Below are 18,868 nucleotides of genomic sequence, written 5' to 3' on the forward strand. Positions count from 1 at the left end.
CACCAAAAATCCCTAAAAATTTCACCCAAAAAGTCCCCAAAACTTCCCCAAAAAATCCTAAAATAATCTCAAAAAATTCCCAAAAAAATCAGAAAAAATCCCAAAAATTTCCCAAAAAATTATCAAAAAAATCCCAAAAAATTCCTCAAAAAATCAAAAAAAATTTGAAAAAAATCCCCCCAAAATCCAAAAAAAATCCCCAAAAAATCCCCCAAAAATCCTAAAAAAAAATCCTAAAAAATCTCAAAAACATCCCCAAAAATATCCCAAAAAATTCCCAAAAATTCAAAAAAAAATCCCAAAAAAATCTCAAAAAAATCCCAAAATATCTTTAAAAATCACCGAAAAAACCAAAAAAATCTCTAAAAAAATCCTAAAAAATCCCCAAAAATAAAAAAAAACCCACCATAAATCCCCAAAAATCCCTAAAAATTTCCCCCAAAAAAAATCCCCAAAAAATCCTAAAATAATCTCAAAAAATTCCCAAAAAAATCATGAAAAAAATCAGAAAAAATCCCAAAAAATTCCCCAAAAATTCACGAAAAAATAAAAAAAATCCTCAAAAAAATCCCAAAAATTCTGAAGAAACCCCCCAAAATAAAAAAAAAATCCCCCAAAAAATCCCCCAAATATCCTAAAAAAAATCCTAAAAAAATCCCCAAAAATCACCAAAAAAATTCCAAAAAATCTCTAAAAAAATAAAAAAAAATCCCCAAAAATAAAAAAACCCCACCAAAAATCTCTAAAAATCCCTAAAAATTTCCCCCAAAAAAATCCCCAAAAAATCCTAAAATAATCTCAAAAAATTCCCAAAAAAATCAGAAAAAATCCCCAAAAATTCCCAAAAAATTATCAAAAAAATCCCAAAAAATTCCTCAAAAAAATCCCAAAAATTTTGAAAAAAACCCCCCAGAATCCAAAAAAATCCCCAAAAAATCCTAAAAAATCCCCCCAAAAATCCCAAAATTTCCTAAAAAAATCCCCAAAAAAATCTCTAAAAAATCCTAAAAAATCTTTAAAAATTACCAAAAAAATCCAAAAAATCCCTAAAAAAATCCCCAAAAAATAAAAAAACCCCCACTAAAAATCCCTAAAAATTTCCCCCAAAAAATCCCCAAAAAATCCTAAAATAATCTCAAAAAACTCCCAAAAAAATCACAAAAAAATAAAAAAAAATCCCAAAAAACCACCAAAAAAATCCCATTTTTTTGACATTTTACCACTTTATTAAATGAATTTTTTTATTTTAATTTATATTATTTACCATTTAATATTTCCTCTGCCTGAGGAAAAATCCTGGAGTTCTTTTGGAAGTTTGGGATTCCTCATTTTCTGCAGGGAACAGATCCTGCCCCGTTCTCAGGATTTGCTCCTCCAGTTTTTTGTGCCTTTTCATGTCTGACAAAACTTTATCCAAACGAGCTTCTCGTTTCTGCCCTCGGTTGGGGGGACCTGGAAAAATAAAAAATAATTTAAATTATTTAATGAGATTTTTTGGGGATTTTTTTGGATTTTTTTGGGATTTTTTGAGATTTTTTTTGGGATTTATTGGGATTTTTTTTGGATTTTTTTTGGATTTTTTTTTTATTTTTTTTAGATTTATTGGGGATTTTTTGGGGGGTTTTTTGGGATTTTTTGGGGATTTTTTTGAGATTTTTTTGGGATTTTTTTTGGATTTTTTTGAGATTTTTTTGGGATTTATTGGGATTTTTTTAGGATTTTTTTGGGGTTTTTTTGGATTTTTTTGAGATTTTTTTGGGATTTATTGGGATTTTTTTAGGATTTTTTTGGGATTTTTTTGGATTTTTTTTGGATTTTTTGGGATTTTTTTGGGATTTTTTGGGGATTTTTTCTGCCCTCGGTTGGGGGGACCTGGAAAAATAAAAGAAAAATTTAAATTATTTATTGGGGATTTTTTGGGGATTTTTTTGGGATTTTTTGGGATTTTTTGGGGCTTTTTAAGGGAATTTTTGGGGATTTTTTGGGATTTTTTAGGGATTTTTTGGGGGATTTTTGGGGATTTTTTTTGGATTTTTTTGGGGATTTTTTAGGATTTTTTTTGGGATTTTTATAGAGAAATTTTGTGACTTTTTGGAATTTTTTTGAGATTTTTTCGGGTTTTTTTGGGGTTTTTTTTGGTGATTTTTTTGGGATTTTAAAGATTTTTTAGGGATTTTTTTGGGATTTTTTTTGGATTTTTTAGGATTTTTTTGGGATTTTTGGAGGATTTTTTGGGGTTTTTTTGGGATTTTTTGGGATTTTTTGGAGAATTTTTGGGATTTTTTTGGGATTTTTTTAGGGATTTTTTGGGGATTTTTAAAATTTTTTTGGGGATTTTTTGGGATTTTTTTGGGGATTTTTTGGGATTTATTTGGATTTTTTTGGGATTTTTTTGGGGATTTTTTGAGATATTTTTGGGGATTTTTTGGGATTTTTTTGGGGGATTTTTTTGAGATTTTTTCTGCCCTCGGTTGGGGGGACCTGGAAAAATAAAATTAAAATTTAAATTATTTATTGGATTTTTTGGGATTTTTTTGGAATTTTTTTGGGATTTTTTTGAGATTTTTTTGGGATTTTTTGGGGATTTTTAAGGGAATTTTTGGGGATTTTTTTGGGATTTTTTGGGATTTTTGGGGAATTTTTGGGGATTTTTTTGGATTCTTTTTGGATTTTTTTGGATTTTTTTGGATTTTTTTGGGATTTTTTGGGGGATTTTTTGGGGATTTTTTTGGGTTTTATTTGGGTTTTATTTGGGTTTTTTAGGGGAATTTTTGGGGAACTTTTGGGGATTTTTTTTTATTTTTTCGGGATTTTTTGGGGGATTTTTTGGGGGATTTTTTTGGATTTTATTGGGATTTTTTTTTATTTTTAAGGGAATTTTTGGGGATTTTTTTGGATTTTTTGGGGATTTTTTTGAGATTTTTTTGGGATTTCTTTGGGATTTTTTGAGATTTTTTTTGGGGATTTTTTGGGATTTTTTGAGAATTTTTTGGGATTTTTTGGGGATTTTTTTGAGATTTTTTTGGGATTTTTTTGCAATTTTTTAGAGTTATTTTGTGGATTTTTTTGGGATTTTTTTTATTTTTGGGGGATTTTTGGGGATTTTATTTGGATATTTTGGGAATTTTTTGAGATTTTTTGGGATTTTTTTGGGGATTTTTTGGGGATTTTTTTGGGATTTTTTTGGGGATTTTTTGGGGATTTTTTTCTGCCCTCGGTTGGGGGGACCTGGAAAAATAAAATAAAAATTTAAATTATTTATTGGGATTTTTTGGGGATTTTTTTGGGGATTTTTTGAGATTTTTTGGGGATTTTTTGGGGATTTTTTAGGGATTTTTTGGGGATTTTTTGGGATTTTTTTGGGATTTTTTTGGGGATTTTTTGGGGATTTTTTGGGATTTTTTGAGATTTTTTTGGGGATTTTTTTTGGATTTTTTGGGGATTTTTTTTATTTTTTTGGGATTTTTTGGGGGTTTTTTTTGGGATTTTTAAAATTTTTTTAGGGATTTTTTGGGGATTTTTTTGGATTTTTTTGGGATTTTTTTGGATTTTTTGGGATTTTTTTGAGATTTTTTTGGGATTTTTTTTGAGATTTTTTTGGAATTTTTTTTGCAATTTTTTAGAGTTATTTTGTGGATTTTTTGGGGATTTTTTTTATTTTTTGGGGGATTTTCTGTGGATTTTTTTGGGATTTTTTGGGGATTTTTTGGCATTTTTTGGGGGATTTTTTTGGATTTTTTTGGGATTTTTTGGGGATTTTTTTGGGATTTTTTTGGGGATTTTTTGGGATTTTTTTGAGATTTTTTTGGGATTTTTTTGGATTTTTTTGGGAATTTTTTGGGGTTTTTTTGGGATTTTTTAGGGTTATTTTGTGGATTTTTTGGGGATTTTTTTTTTAATTTTTGGGGGATTTTTGGGGATTTTTCAGGGATTTTTTTGCATTTTATTTGGATTTTTTGGGGATTTTTTGGGGATTTTTGGGGGATTTTTTGGGATTTTTTGGGGGAATTTTGGGCGATTTTTGGGGGATTTTTTGGGGGATTTTTGGGGGATTTTTTTGGATTTTTTTTGGATTTTTTGGGAATTTTTTGGAGGATTTTTGGGGAAATTTTGGGGAATTTTTCTGGATTTCTTAAAATTTTATTTGGATTTTTTGGGGGATTTTTTGGGGATTTTTTTGGGATTTCTTGGGGAGTTTTAGGGATTTTTTTTTGGATTTCTTAAAATTTTATTTGGATTTTTTGGGGGATTTTTTTGGATTTTTTCAGGGAAAATTTTGGGATTTATTTTATATTTTTGTGAGAATTTTTGCTTTTTATTTTTTAATTTTTTGGGTGAAATTTTGGGGTTTTTTGGGTGAAATTTGGGATTTTTTGGGTGAAATTTTGGGATTTTTGGGTGAAATTTGGGATTTTTGGGTACAAATTTTGGGATTTTTTGGGTGAAATTCGGGATTTTTGGGTGAAATTTTGGATTTTTTTTGTTTTTATTTTTTGGTTAAAATTTCTGCTTTTTATTTTTTAATTTTTTGTGTAAAATTTTGGGATTTTTTTAGATGAAATTTGGGATTTTTTCCTACCTGGGGCGCGGCGCCGATCGATCAGGGAGGGGTTTGGGGCCACGGGGTCGTCGTCAAAATCGAATTCTGTGGGGGGAGGAGGCCTGAAAAAAAACCAAAAAAAATCAAAATTTGGGTTAAAAAGTTTAATTATCACCTAAATTAATTTTTAAAAAAATTTATCATCAAAAAAAATTTGAATAAAAAATTGTTGTTGTAAATAAATTGATTTTTTTGGTAAATAAATTGAAATTTTTTGATTTGGTTTTAAATTTTTTTATTTTAAAAATTCCCAAAATGTTCTAAAAAAAAATTTTAAGAACTATTTAAAAAAAACCCCAAAAACTCTAAAAATTCCCTAAAAATCCAATAAATTCTAAAAAAATTACCCAAAAAGTCCCCTAAAAATCCCTAAAAAATCTGCCAAAATAATAAAAAATAAAAAATAAAAAAAATCTTTAATAAATCTTCTAGAAACTGCCCAAAAAATAAAAAAATCCCCAAAAAATCTCAAAAAAATACCAAAGAAATCCCAAAAAAACCCCTAAAAAATTCCAAAAAAATCCAGAAAAAAAGAAAAAAAAACTCCCAAAAATTCCCTAAAACGTCAAAAAAAATCCCCAAAAAAATCCCTAAAAATTGCCAAAAAAATCCCAAATATTTCCCAAAAAATCCCCAAAATATTCATCAAAATTTTCAAAAATAATCCCTAAAAAATCCCACAAAATCCAAAAAAAATCTCCAAAAAATCCTCAAAATATCCTAAAATTCCCCAAAAAAATCCCCAAAAAATTCCCAAAAAATTCTCAAAAAATCACTACAAATTCCCTAAAAAAATCACTAAAAAATAAAAAAAAGTTCCCAAAAAATCACCTAAAACATAAAAAATAATCCCTAAAAAACCCCCAAATTTTCACGGAAAAATCCCCAAAAAAATCCCAAAAAATCTCTAAAAAAATCCCAAAAATCTCCTAAAACTCTCTAAAAAAATCCCCAAAAATTCCCCAAAAAATCCCAAAAAAATCCAGAAAAATCCCCAAATTTTCACCTAAAAATAAAAAAAAAATCCTAAAAAATCCCCCAAAAATTGCCAAAAACATCCCAAAAAATTCCCAAAAAAACCTTAAAAAATCACAAAAAATCCTGAAAAAAATTCCCAAAAATTCTGAAAAAAATCCTAAAAAATCCTAAAAAAACTCCCCAAAAAAACCCAAAAAATCCCCGAAAAACCCAAAAAAATCCCCGAAAAAATCCTAAAAAATCCTTTAAAAAATCCAAAAAAATGCCCAAAAAATCTCAAAAAATTCTCAAATAAACCCCAAAAAAATCCTAAAAAATCCCTAATAAATTCCCCCAAAAAATCCAAAAAAATCTTTTAAAAATCCCCAAAAAATCACCTAAAAATTCCAAAAAAATCCCTAAAAATTGCCAAAAAAATCCTAAAACATTACTAGGTAAATTGAAAAAAAATCCCTAATAATACCCTAAAATATCCTAAAAAAATCCCCTAAAAATCCCACTAAAATCCCATAAATATCCCCAAACTAATCCCAAAAATCCCCTAAAAATTTCCAAAAAAATCCCACAAAATCCCTAAAAAATCCTCAAAATATCCTAAAAATACACAAAAAATCCCCAAAAAAATCCCCCAAAAAATCCTAAAAAATCTCCCAAAAAACCCAGAAAAAATCCAAAAAAATCCTCAAAAAATCCCAAAAAATCCTCAAAAAAATCCTAAAAAATTCTGAAAAAATCCTTAAAAAAATCCAAAAAAATCCTAAAAAATCCCCAAAACATCTCAAAAAATCCACAAAAAAATCACTAAAAAATCCCAAAAAATTCCCCAAAAAATCCTAAAAAAATCCCCCAAAAATCCCAAAAAATCCCAAAAAATCCTCAAAAAAATCACTAAAAAATCAAAAAAAATCCCAAAAAAATTCCCAAAAAAATCCTAAAAAAATCCAAAAAAATCACAAATAAATCCCCTTAAAATCCCATAAATATCACTAAAACGTCTCACAAAAATCCCCCAAAAAATCCCAAAAAAATCCCTAAAAAATCACTAAAAAACCCCAAAAAATCCCCAAATTTTCACCAAAAAAATCCCAAAAAATCACTAAAAAATCTCAAAAAAATCTCTAAAAAATCCCTAAACATTCTCTAAAAAAATCCCAAAAAAATCCAGAAAACTACGAAAAAAATCCCCTAAAAGTCGCCTAAAAATCCCAAAAAAATTCCAAAAAAATCCCTAAAAATTGCCAAAAAAATCCCAAATATTTCCCAAAAAATCCCCAAAATATCCATAAAAATCCTCAAAAAAATCACTAAAAAATCCCTAGAAAATCCTAAAAAATCCCCAAATTTTCACCCAAAAAATCCCAAAAAAATCCTAAAAAATCCCCAAAAAATCACAAAAAAATCCCAAAAAATTCCCAAAAAAATCTTAAAAAATCACAAAATAACCTCAAAAAAAATCCCAAAAATTCTGAAAAAAAATCCTAAAAAATCCTGAAAAAACTCCCCAAAAAAAACCCCAAAAAATCCCCGAAAAACCCCAAAAAATCCCCCAAAAAACCTTAAAAAAATCCTAAAAAATCTCAAAAAAATCCCAAAAAATCCTCAAAAAATCCCCAAAAATTCTCAAAAAAATTCTAAAAAATCCCTAAAAAATCACTAAAAAATCCCAAAAAATCCCCAAATTTTCACCAAAAAAATCCCAAAAAATCACTAAAAAATCCCCCGAAAAATCAAAAAAAATCCTAAAAAATCCCCAAATTTTCACCTAAAAAATCCAAAAAAAATCCAAAAAAATCCAAAAAAAATTTCCCAAACTTACTTTTCCTCTTCCTCTTCATCTCCATTCCCTGCCCCAACTTTTTCCTCATCCTGGAGCTCGCAGGGGGGGTCAGGGCTGGGCTCCCTGCGTGGGAACGGAACGTTCCGGAGCGGCAGCACCCCGGCCCTGCCGATGGCCTCGTACAGCCTCAGCATCTCTGAGGGTTTGAAATTCCCAAAAAAATTCCAAAAAAAAAACCTAAAAAATCCCAAAAAAATCTCCAATAAATCCCTAAAAATTCTCTAAAAAATCCCCTAAAAAATCCCAAAAATTACGAAAAAAAATCCCCTGAAAGTCGTACAAAAATTCCAAAAAAATTCTAAAAAAATCCCTAAAAATTGCCAAAAAATCCCTAAAAATCCAAAAAAAAATCCTAAAAAATCCCAAAAAAATCCCAAAAAAATTCCCAAAAAATCCCTAAAAAAATCCTAAAACTCTCTAAAAAAATTCCCAAAAATTTCGAAAAAATCCTAAAAAATCCCCCAAAAAACTCAGAAAAAAATCCTAAAAAATCTCAAAAAATCCTAAAAAATCCCTAAAAAAGCCCTAAAAATTCCCAAAAAAATCCCCAAAAAATCCCAAAAAATCCTCAAAAAATACTAAAAAATCCCATTAAATGACCCAAAAAATCCCTAAAAAATCCCAAAAAAATCCCAAAAAAATCCTAAAAAAATCCAAAAAAATCCCAAAAAAATCCCCAAAAAATCAAGAAAAAAATCTCAAAAAATTCCCAAAAAAATCCTAAAAAAATCCAAAAAAATCCCCAAAAAATCCTAAAAATCCACAAAAAATCCCCCAAAAATCCCCAAAACATCTCAAAAAATCCTCAAAAAAATCACTAAAAAATCCCAAAAGATTCCCCAAAAAATCCCAAAAAAATCCCAAAAAATCCTAAAAAAATCTCCAAAAAATCTCAAAAAATCCTCAAAAAAATCACTAAAAAATCCCAAAAAATTCCCCAAAAAATCCTAAAAACATCCCAAAAAATCCCAAAAAAATCACTAAAAAATCCCCAAAAAGACAAAAAAAAAATCCCAAAAAAATCAAAAAAAATCCCTGAAAAATCCCAAAAAATCCTCAAATTTTCACCTAAAAAATCCAAAAAAATCCTAAAAAAAATCACTAAAAAATCCCCAAAAAGACCAAAAAAAATCCTAAAAAAATCCAAAAAAATCCCCAAAAAATCCCAAAAAAATCCCAAAAAAATCCTAAAAAATTCCCAAAAAATCCCCCAAAAAATCACCAAAAAATCTTTAAAAATCCTCAAAAATCCTAAAAAAAATTCCCAAAAAATCCCATAAAAATCCCAAAAAAATCTCAAAAAATTCTCAAAAAAATTCTAAAAAATCCCTAAAAAATCACTTAAAAATCCCAAAAAATCCCCAAATTTTCACCAAAAAATCCCAAAAAAACACTAAAAATCCCCCGAAAAATAAAAAAAAATCCCTAAAAATTGCCAAAAAATCCCTAAAAATCCCAAAAAAATTGCCAAAAAATTCTCTAAAAATCCCATTAAAATCCCATAAATATCCTCAAACTAATCCCAAAAATCCCCTAAAAATTGCCAAAAAAATCCCTAAAAAGTCCTGAAAATGTCCTAAAAATACACAAAAAATCCCCCAAAAAATCCTAAAAAATCCCCCAAAAAATCCTAAAAATATCCCAAAAAAACACTTAAAAATCCCAAAAAAAATCCTAAAAATCCCCAAAAAAATCCCCCAAAAAATCCTAAAAATAAAAATCCCCAAAAAAATCCTAAAAATCCACAAAAAATCCCCAAAAAATCCCCAAAAAATCTCAAAAAATCCTCAAAAAAAATCACTAAAAAATCCCAAAAGATTCCCCAAAAAATCAAAAAAAAATCCCAAAAAATCCCAAAAAAATCCTAAAAAATTTCCCAAAAAATCCTAAAAAAATCAAGAAAAAAATCTCAAAAAATCCCAAAAAAATCCAAAAAAATCCCAAAACAATCCCTAAAAAATCCCCAAAAATTCCCAAAAAAATCCTAAAAAAAATCCAAAAAAATCCCCCAAAAATCTTAAAAAATCCCTAAAAAATCCCAAAAAAAATCCTCAAAAAATCACTAAAAAATCCCAAAAAATTCCCAAATAATCCTCAAAAAATACTAAAAAATCCCATAAAATGACCCAAAAAAAATCCCCAAAAATCCAAAAAAAATCCCAAAAAATTCCCAAAAAATTCTCAACAAAATTCTAAAAAATCACTAAAAAAAATCCCAAAAAATCCCCAAATTTTCACCAAAAAAATCACTAAAAAATCCCCCGAAAAATCAAAAAAAATCCTAAAAAATCCCCAAATTTTCACCTAAAAAATCCAAAAAAAGTCCAAAAAAAACCCCAAAAAATTTCCCAAACTTACTTTTCCTCTTCCTCTTCATCTCCATTCCCTCCTCCCTGCTCCCCCTGCTCCTGGAGCTCGCAGGGGGGGTCAGGGCTGGGCTCCCTGCGTGGGAACGGAACGTTCCGGAGCGGCAGCACCCCGGCCCTGGCGATGGCCTCGTACAACCTCAGGATCTCTGAGGGTTTTAAATTCCAAAAAATTCCCCAAAAAAATCCTAAAAAAATCCCAAAAAAATCCCTAAAAATTCTCTAAATAATCCCAAAAAATTCCTGAAAATTACGAAAAAAATCCCCTAAAAGTCGCCTAAAAATTCCAAAAAAATTCTAAAAAAATCCCTAAAAATTGCCAAAAAAATCCCAAATATTTCCCAAAAAATCCCCAAAATATCCATCAAAATCCTCAAAAAAATCACTAAAAAATCCCCAAAAATTCTCAAAAAAAATTCTCAAAAAAATCCCAAAAAATCCCTAAAAAATCCCAAAAATCTCCTAAAAATCTCTAAAAAAATCCCCAAAAATTCCCCAAAAAATCCCCCAAAAAACCCAGAAAAAATTCTAAAAAATCTCAAAAAAATCCTCAAAAAAATCCTAAAAGATTCTCAAAAAATCCCAAAAAATCCTAAAAAAATCCCAAAAAAATCCCAAAAAATCCCAAAAAATCCTCAAAAAAATCCTAAAAATATCCCAAAAAACCACTTAAAAATCCCCCAAAAAATCCTAAAAATCCCACAAAAAATCCCCAAAAAAATCCTAAAAATCCACAAAAAATCCACAAAAAATCCCTCAAAAAATCTCAAAAAATCCTCAAAAAAATCCCAAAAAATCCCTAAAAAGACAAAAAAAACCTCAGAAAATCCACAAAAAAATCCTCAAAAAAATCCTAAAAATCCCCCAAAAAATCCTAAAAAAATCAAGAAAAAAATCTCAAAAAATTCCCCAAAAAATCTCAAAAATCCCAAAAAAATCCCCAAAAAATCCCCAAAAAAATCTCAAAAAATCCTCAAAAAAATCCCCAAAAAAATCCTAAAAATCCACAAAAAAATCCCCAAAAAACCTTTAAAAAATCCCAAAAAATCCCAGAAAAACCCCAAATTTCCCATTTTTCACCTACTTTTCCTCTTCCTCTTCATCTCCATTTCCTGTGCCCTGCTCCCCCTGCTCCTGGAGCTCGCAGGGGGGGTCAGGGCTGGGCTCCCTGCGTGGGAACGGAACGTTCCGGAGCGGCAGCACCCCGGCCCTGCCGATGGCCTCGTACAACCTCAGGATTTCTGAGGGTTTTAAATTCCAAAAAATTCCCCAAAAACAATCCTAAAAAAATCCCTAAAAAATCCCTAAAAATTCTCTAAATAATCCCAAAAAAATCCAGAAAATTACGAAAAAAATCCCCTAAAAGTCGCATAAAAATTCCAAAAAAATTCTAAAAAAATCGGTAAAAATTGCCAAAAAATCCCCAAAAATCCCCCAAAAAATCCTAAAAAATCCCAAAAAAATCCCAAAAAAAATCCCAAAAAATCCCTAAAAAAATCCTAAAACTCTCTAAAAAAATTCCCAAAAATTTCGAAAAAATCCTAAAAAATCCCCCAAAAAACTCAGAAAAAAATCCTAAAAAATCTCAAAAAATCCTAAAAAATCCCTAAAAAAGCCCTAAAAATTCCCAAAAAAATCCCAAAAAAATCCCAAAAAATCCTCAAAAAATACTAAAAAATCCCATTAAATGACCCCAAAAAATCCCTAAAAAATCCCAAAAAATTCCCAAATAATCCTCAAAAAATACTAAAAAATCCCATAAAATGACCCAAAAAAAATCCCCAAAAATCCAAAAAAAATCCCAAAAAATTCCCAAAAAATTCTCAACAAAATTCTAAAAAATCACTAAAAAATCACTAAAAAAAATCCCAAAAAATCCCCAAATTTTCACCAAAAAAATCACTAAAAAATCCCCCGAAAAATCAAAAAAAATCCAAAAAAATCCCCAAATTTTCACCTAAAAAATCCAAAAAAAATCCAAAAAAAATCCCAAAAAAATTTCCAAACTTACTTTTCCTCCTCTTCTTCATCACCATTTCCTGTGCCCTGCTCCCCCTGCTCCTGGAGCTCGCAGGGGGGGTCAGGGCTGGGCTCCCTGCGTGGGAACGGAACGTTCCGGAGCGGCAGCACCCCGGCCCTGGCGATGGCCTCGTACAGCCTCAGGATCTCTGAGGGTTTTTGGGATCCATCCTCCCTCGGGTTCAGCTCCTTCCTCCTCTTCCTCACTCCAGGGGACTCCCCAATCATCATCCTCGGGGGGTTTGGGGGGGGTTTGAGGGGATTTTTGGGGCGGTTCCGGGGATTTTTGGGGGTTTGAGGGGATTTGGGGGAGGTGGGGAGGGAGGGGGGAGGGAGGGGGGAGGGTGGACATGGAAAGGCTGGGGGGGATTTGGGGAAAAATTTGGGGTTTTTAGGAGAAAAATTGGAGATTTGGGGTCAAAAAGGGGAAATATGGGGGGGAAATGAGGGGAAAAATTGGAGATTTAGGGGGAAAATTTGGGTTTTTGGGGGTGGAAAATGGGGATTTGGGGGGAAAAAAGGGGGGAATTGGGGATTTAGGGGTTAAAAATGGGGAATATTGGGGATTTTGGGGGAAATTTGGGGTTTTAGGGGGAAAATTTGGGGGATTTTGGGGAAAATTTGGGGGATTTTGGGGAAAATTTGGGGATTTTTGGGGAAAATTTGTGGGTTTGGGGGGAAATTTGGGGATTTGGAGGAAAATTTGAGGTTTTGAGGGAAAATTTGGGGGATTTTGGGGAAAATTTGGGGGATTTGGGGGGAAATTTGGGGGTTTTGAGGGAAAATTTGGGATTTTGGGGGGAAAATTTGGGGGATTTCGAGGAAAATTTGGGGTTTTGAGGGGAAAATTTGGGGTTTGAGGGAAAATTTGGGGGTTTTGGGGGGAAATTTGGGGGTTTTTGAGGAAAAATTTGGGATTTTGGGGGGAAATTTGGGGTTTTAGGGGGAAAATTTGGGGGTTTGGGGGGAAAATTTGGGGTTTTAGGGGGAAATTTGGGGGATTTGGAGCAAAATTTGTGGGTTTGGGGGAAAAATTGGAGGTTAGGGGGGAAAATTTGGGGTTTTGGGGGGAAAATTTGGGGGTTTGAGGGAAAATTTGGGGGTTTTTGGGGAAAATTTGGGGTTTTGAGGGAAAAATTTGGGGTTTGAGAGAAAATTTGGGGTTTTGGGGGAAATTTGGGGATTTGGGGGGAAATTTGGAGGTTTTGGGGGGAAAATTTGGGATTTTGGGGAAAAATTTGGGGGGATTTGGGTGTTGGAGGGTGGAAAATGGGGGGAAAAGGATAAAAAAGGGGAAATATGGGGGAAAAGGGAGAAAATTGGGAATTTAGGAGGAAAAATTGGGGGAATTTCGATGTTGAGGGGTGGGAAATGGGGATTTGGGGGGAAAATGGGGAGAAAAAGAGGGGAAAAAGGGGGGAAATTGGGTATTTGGGGTTAAAAAATTGGGGATTTTGGGGGGAAAATGGGGAAAATTTAGGGTTTGGAGGAGTAAAAAATGGGGATTTGGGGAAAATTTGAGGGAAAAAGGGGGGGAATGGGGGTTTAGGAGTTAAAAATGGGGGTTGGGGGAATAAAAAAGGGAAATTTGGGGGAAATTTGGTTTTGGCGGGGGTGGGGAGGGTGGAAAAAAACAGAGAAAAAAAAAGAAAATTTTAAGACATGAGGAGAAAACTTCGACAGAAAGATCCGAGCACTCCCAGTTTGATCCCCGGCACGATCCCAACGTTTTTATTTCGATTTTTCCTCCACTTTTCCCCACATTTCCCCACTCCGCTCCCTCAGGCCTCTCCCTCCCCTCACGGCCGCCGCCATCTTGTCCCGTGACGTCACCGCCACCCCCCCCCCCCCCTCCTCCTCCATTCCCGCCGCTTTTCCGCCACCCCCGCGACCCCCGCGCCTCAATCACCGAGCCGGGGCCTCACTCACCGACCCCCGGCCTTCCCCTCCCGGCTCCGGGGGGCTCCGAACCGGCCGGGCCGAGCCCGAGCCCTCACTCAGCTCCCCGCCACCATCTTGGCCCCGCTCCCGCCATTTTTGTCCCCGCGCTTCCCCCCTCCTTCCCTCACGCCGCATGCGCAGAGCGAGCGGAACTACATTTCCCATCATCCCCCGCAGCGCCGCCGCCATTTTGAGTCGCGTGCTTCCGCTTTCCCGCACGCTCGTCTCCACACTGCGCATGCGCACCGCTGATAAAAAACTACACCTCCCATCACTCCCTGCGGTTAACCGGAAACAAGGCGGGATTTTGGGCCGCTGGCCAATGGGCGGGGAGAACGAGGGGGAGTGGCAGCGGCGCCGCCCAATGGGGGTTGAGCGATGGCGGCGCTTGCGTGGCGGGCGGCGCTGTGCTTGGCGGGCGCGGCGCTGTCGCTGTACGCGCTGCACGTCGAGCACAATGCCGCTCGGGACCCGTCCTACCGAGCCGCCTGCGACCTGGCGCCCTCCGTGTCTTGCACTCGGGTGTTTTCCTCCCGGTAAAAAAAAAAAAAAAAGGGAAAATCCCGGTGAAATAACGGCGGGGAGAAACCGGAAGTGGGCGGGGCAATGGTGGTGAGGGGCGGGCCGCTAGGGGGCGCTGTCGGCGGGAGCCGTGAGGGGGAGAAATGGCGGGAAGCGCTGAGGGGGCGTGGCCTAACTTAGGGGCGTGGTTTATGCTAATCAAATCCATATATGGAATAAGTATGGGCGTGGTTTGTTGCCCATATATGGTATAAAGGCGTGGTTTGTGCCTATGTGATAAAAGGGGCGTGGTTTGATTGCTTGCCATATATGGGTATAAAGGCGTAGCTTGTGCTGCCATATATGGCCATGGGGGCGTGGTTTGATCCCTCTATATGATAAAAGGGGCGTGGTTTGATCGATTTCTATATATGGGTATAAAGGCGTGGTTTGTGCTGCCATATATGGTCATGTGGGCATGGTTTAACCTTGAGATGGCCATATATGGGGATGTGGGTGTGGTTTAACATTGTTATGGCCATATATGGGGATGTGGGAGTGTCCAAAGCAGTGCCACGCCCCTTTTTGCAGGTGGGGGCGTGGCCTGGGGCTGGTGGAGCCGGTGCTGGGCAAGGACAGCGCCGTGAACGTCCCCAACGGCGCCGTCGGGCTCCTGTTCTACCTGCTGCAGGGGCTGCTGGGTAAACTGGGGGCACTGGGAGGGACTGGGCGGGAACTGGGAGGGACTGGGCGGGGATTGGGAATGACTGGGGTGGGGGTGTGAGGGACTGGGAGGGGACTGGGGGGAACTGGGAGGGGAATGCAAGGGACTGGGATGGACTGGGATGAACTGGGATGGACTGGGATGGGACTGGGGAGGGAGTCCAAGGGAGTGGGAGGGACTGGGATGGACTGGGAGAGACTGGAAGTGACTGGGAGGGACTGGGAAGGGATTGGGATGGACTGGGGGGGTCTGGGGAGGGACTGGAATAGACTGGGAGGGACTGGGAGGGGATCTGAGGGAACTGGGATGGACTGGGATGGACTGGGAGGGACCAGGAAAGGATTGGGGGGGTACTGGGATAGACTGGGAGGGACTGGGATGGACTGGGAAACACTGGAAGTGAATGGGAGGGACTGGGCAGAAACTGGGATGGACTGGAAGGGGATTGGGATTGACTGGGAGGGGATTGGGATGGACTGGGAGTTACTGGGATGGACTGGGATGGACTGGAAGGGACTGGGATGGGGACTGGGATGAACTGGGAGGGACTGGGAGGGAACAGGGATGAGCTGGGAGGGGATTGGGATGAACTAGGCGGGAACTGGGAGGGACTGGGATGAACTGGGATAAACTGGGATGAACTGGGAGGGGAATGGGAGAACTGGGATGGACTGGAGGGACTGAGAGTGGATTTGGGGTACTGGGATAAAGTGGGATGGACTGGGATGAACTGGGAGGGGATTGGGGGGAACTGGAGGGCACTGGGATGAACTGGGACAAACTGGGAGGGACTGGGAGGAACTGGGAAGGGATCTGAGGGAACTGGGAGGGACTGGGATAAACTGGGAGGGATTTGGATGGACTGGGAGGAACTGGGAAGGAACTGGGAGGAACTGGGATGGACTGGGGACACCGAGGACAAACTGGGAACAAACTGGGAATTCCTTGGGGCCAAACCAGTAACACCAATACCAAACCAGTAACACCAGTTCCAAACCAGTGACACCAGTGCCCCCCAGTGCCCTCTGGTGACCTTTGACCCCCCCCCCAGGGCTGTCCCGCTCCCGCCTGGCCTCGGTGGCGCTGCTGGGGACGTCGGTGGCGTCGGCGCTGGCGTCGCTGTGGCTGGCGGCCGTGCTGGCGTTCGGGCTCCGGGATCTGTGCCTGGTCTGCGTCAGCACCTACGGGGTTAACCTGGCGCTGCTGGCGCTCAACCTGAGACAAAGGAGGGGGGAAACGGGGAAGAAACGGGACTGAAACGGGAAAAACGGGGGAAAACGGGGAAAAAATGGGAAAAAACGGCATGAAAATGGGAGAAATGGCACAAAAACGGGACTGAAACGGGAAAAAATGACACAAAAATGGGGAAAAGTTGGCATGAAAATGGGGAAAATGACACCAAAATGGGAAAAACGACACAATAATGGGAATGAAACGGGAAAAACGGGAAAAAATGGGGAAAAACGGCACAAAACCAGGACTGAAACAGGACAGAAATGGGGAAAAAATGGGGAAAAACGGGGACAAAACGGCACAAAAATGGGAAAAAAATGGCACAAAATTGGGACTGAAATGGGAAAACCGGGACAAAAATGGGACTGAAATGGGAGAAATGAAACAAAAATGGGACAAATGGGAAAAAATGGCACAAAAATGGGGAAAAATGGGGAAAAATTGGCACTGAAATGGGGAAAACGGCACAAAAATGGGGAAAAAAGACAGAAAAACGGGACTGAAATGGGAAAAAATGGGGAAAAACAGCACAAAATGGGGAAAAATGACACAAAAATGGGACTGAAATGGGACTGAAATGGGAAAAAATGACACAAAATTGGGGAAAAACGACAAAAAAACGGGACTGAAACGGGGAAAAAATGACACAAAAATGGGGAAAACAACAGAAAAACGGGGGGAAATGACACAAAATTGGGAAAAAATGGCACAAAATTGGGGAAAATGATACAAAACCAGGACTAAAATGGGGAAAAATGACACAAATTTGGGGCACCTGTGCCTGGTCTGTGTCAGCACCTACGGGGTGAACCTGGCGCTCAACCTGAGACGGAGGGGACGGCAAAAGACGGAGTGAAACGGGACAAAAATGGGGGAAATCCACCCCAAAATCGAGGGAAATCCACCCAAAGTTGACATAGGGGGAGGTGAAGTTACAGCACATGGAGGAAAAGTTACATGGAAAGGTCAAAAATGGCAAAAAATGGAAATAAATGGGTCAAAAGTGGTGTTAAAGCGACCAAAAATGGAATTAAAGTGACCAATAGTGAATTAAAAGTGAAAAAATGGCATTAAAGGGGTTAAAAACGGAAATAAATGGGTCAAGAATGGTATAAAATGGGTCAGAAATGGAAATAAGTGGGTCAGAAATGGCATTAAAGTGACCAAAATGAGATTAAACGAAATAAAAATGATAATAAAATGACCATAAATGGGATTAAAATTCTCACCTGGCACTGCTGGGGCTTAACTTGTGCCAGTGGGGAAAAACGGCACAAAAACGGGACTGAAATGGGAAAAACAGGACTGAAACGGGACTGAAATGGGAAGAAATGAAAAAAAACAGCATGAAAATGGGAAAAATCGGCCCAAAAATGGGGAAAAAAGACAGAAAAAGGGGACTGAAATGGGGAAAATGGGGAAAAATGACACGAAAATGGGAAAAATGGGACTGAAACGGGATTGAAATGGGAAAAAATGGGGAAAACGGCACAAAAATAGGACTGAAACGGGAAAAACAGGGAAAAATGGGGAAAAAATGGGAAAAAACGGCATGAAAATAGGAGAAATGGCACAAAAACGGGGCTGAAACGGGAAAAAATGACACAAAAATGGGGAAAAGTTGGGGGAAATGACACAAAAACGGGACTGAAACGGGACAGAAATTGGAAAAATGACACGAAAATGGGGAAAATGACACAAAAACGGGAGTGAAACGGGAAAAAATGGGGGAAAACGGTGCAAAAACGGGACAAAACGGGAAAAAACGGCATGAAAATGGGAAAAATGACACAAAAACGGGACTGAAACAGGAAAAAATGGGATTGAAATGGGACAGAAACAGGAAAAATTGGGGAAAACGGCACAAAAAGGGGACAAAAATGGGAAAAATGACACAAAAATGGGGGAAATTGGCATGAAAATGGGAAAAATGGGACTGAAACGAGACAGAAACTGGGAAAAATGACACAAAAATGGGAGAGAAACGGGACAAAATGGGGAAAAACGGCACAAAAACAGGACTGAAACGGGACAGAAATTGGAAAAAATGTCACAAAATTGGGAAAAAATGCAACAAAAATGGGGAAAGTGACACAAAAATGGGGAAAACTACACAGAAATGGGGAAAATTACACAAAAATGGGGAAAAATGACACAAAATTTGAGGGAAATCCACCCAAAATCGAGGGGAATCCACCCAAAGTTGACATAGAGGGAGGTGAAGTTACAGCACGTGGAGGAAAAGTTACATGGAAGGGTCAGAAATGGCAAAAAATAGAAATAAATAGTAAAAAATGGGTCAGAAATGGTAAAAAATGGGTCAGAAATGGAATTAAAGTGACCAAAAATGGAATTAAATGGAGCAAAAATGGCATTAAAGTGACCAAAAGTGAATTAAAAGTGTAAAAAAAATGGTATTAAATGGTAAAAAATGGCAATAAATGGTAAAAAATGGCATTAAATGGGTCAGAAATGGCATTAAAGTGATCAAAAATCCCAACTTTGGAAGGTTCTTCTTGACCTTGATGACCAAAACCCAACTTTGGCCGCCCAACTGGAGAACCTCAACGCCAAAACCCAACTTTGGGGCGTTCCCCTGGGTTCCGATGACCAAAACCCAACTTTGGAAGGTTCTCCATGACCCCGATGACCAAAACCCAACTTTGGAA

General features: G+C 36.8%; 2 protein-coding genes across 4 annotated transcripts; one reads left to right on the plus strand and one right to left on the minus strand.

Annotated features, from left to right (window-relative positions):
* Positions 1–1,213: 1,213 nt before the first annotated feature.
* PAGR1 (PAXIP1 associated glutamate rich protein 1) lies at positions 1,214–12,108 on the minus strand. Of its 2 annotated transcripts, none has more exons than XM_033084562.1 (4): positions 11,940–12,108; positions 10,866–11,012; positions 4,580–4,662; positions 1,214–1,452 (listed from the first exon to the last, which is right to left on the minus strand). In XM_033084562.1, the coding sequence occupies exons 1-4, from the start codon at positions 12,029–12,031 to the stop codon at positions 1,268–1,270; spliced, it is 507 nt and encodes a 168-aa protein (XP_032940453.1). In that variant the 5' UTR covers positions 12,032–12,108; the 3' UTR covers positions 1,214–1,267. The 2 variants fall into 2 exon arrangements, with proteins under 2 accessions (XP_032940453.1, XP_032940451.1); XM_033084560.1 differs by lacking the exon at positions 10,866–11,012 and adding an exon at positions 7,395–7,444 and having other exon boundaries at positions 1,215–1,452; positions 11,843–12,108.
* A 1,996-nt stretch (positions 12,109–14,104) lies between these two features.
* Positions 14,105–18,460, plus strand: VKORC1 (vitamin K epoxide reductase complex subunit 1). Of its 2 annotated transcripts, none has more exons than XM_033084563.1 (4): positions 14,105–14,277; positions 14,834–14,943; positions 16,018–16,228; positions 18,365–18,460. In XM_033084563.1, the coding sequence occupies exons 1-3, from the start codon at positions 14,120–14,122 to the stop codon at positions 16,221–16,223; spliced, it is 474 nt and encodes a 157-aa protein (XP_032940454.1). In that variant the 5' UTR covers positions 14,105–14,119; the 3' UTR covers positions 16,224–16,228; positions 18,365–18,460. The 2 variants fall into 2 exon arrangements, with proteins under 2 accessions (XP_032940454.1, XP_032940455.1); XM_033084564.1 differs by lacking the exon at positions 18,365–18,460 and adding an exon at positions 16,292–16,315 and having other exon boundaries at positions 16,018–16,229.
* Positions 18,461–18,868: the final 408 nt, after the last annotated feature.

This window comes from Catharus ustulatus, chromosome 40 (genome assembly GCF_009819885.2).
Source record: "Catharus ustulatus isolate bCatUst1 chromosome 40, bCatUst1.pri.v2, whole genome shotgun sequence".
NCBI classification, from domain to species: domain Eukaryota; kingdom Metazoa; phylum Chordata; class Aves; order Passeriformes; family Turdidae; genus Catharus; species Catharus ustulatus.

Coding starts and splice junctions, on each gene's coding strand:
- PAGR1 (XM_033084562.1), bottom strand. CDS start 12,031: ATGATGATTGGGGAGTCCCCTGGAGTGAGGAAGAGGAGGAAGGAGCTG. Junction 11,013..11,939: donor AAACCCTCAGAGATCCTGAG/GCTGTACGAGGC, acceptor AGAAATCCTGAG/GTTGTACGAGGCCATCGGCA. Junction 4,663..10,865: donor GATGAAGAGGAAGAGGAAAA/GTAGGTGAAAAA, acceptor GTTTTTTTTCAG/GCCTCCTCCCCCCACAGAAT.
- VKORC1 (XM_033084563.1), top strand. CDS start 14,120: ATGGCGGCGCTTGCGTGGCGGGCGGCGCTGTGCTTGGCGGGCGCGGCG. Junction 14,278..14,833: donor ACTCGGGTGTTTTCCTCCCG/GTAAAAAAAAAA, acceptor CCCTTTTTGCAG/GTGGGGGCGTGGCCTGGGGC. Junction 14,944..16,017: donor CCTGCTGCAGGGGCTGCTGG/GTAAACTGGGGG, acceptor CCCCCCCCCCAG/GGCTGTCCCGCTCCCGCCTG.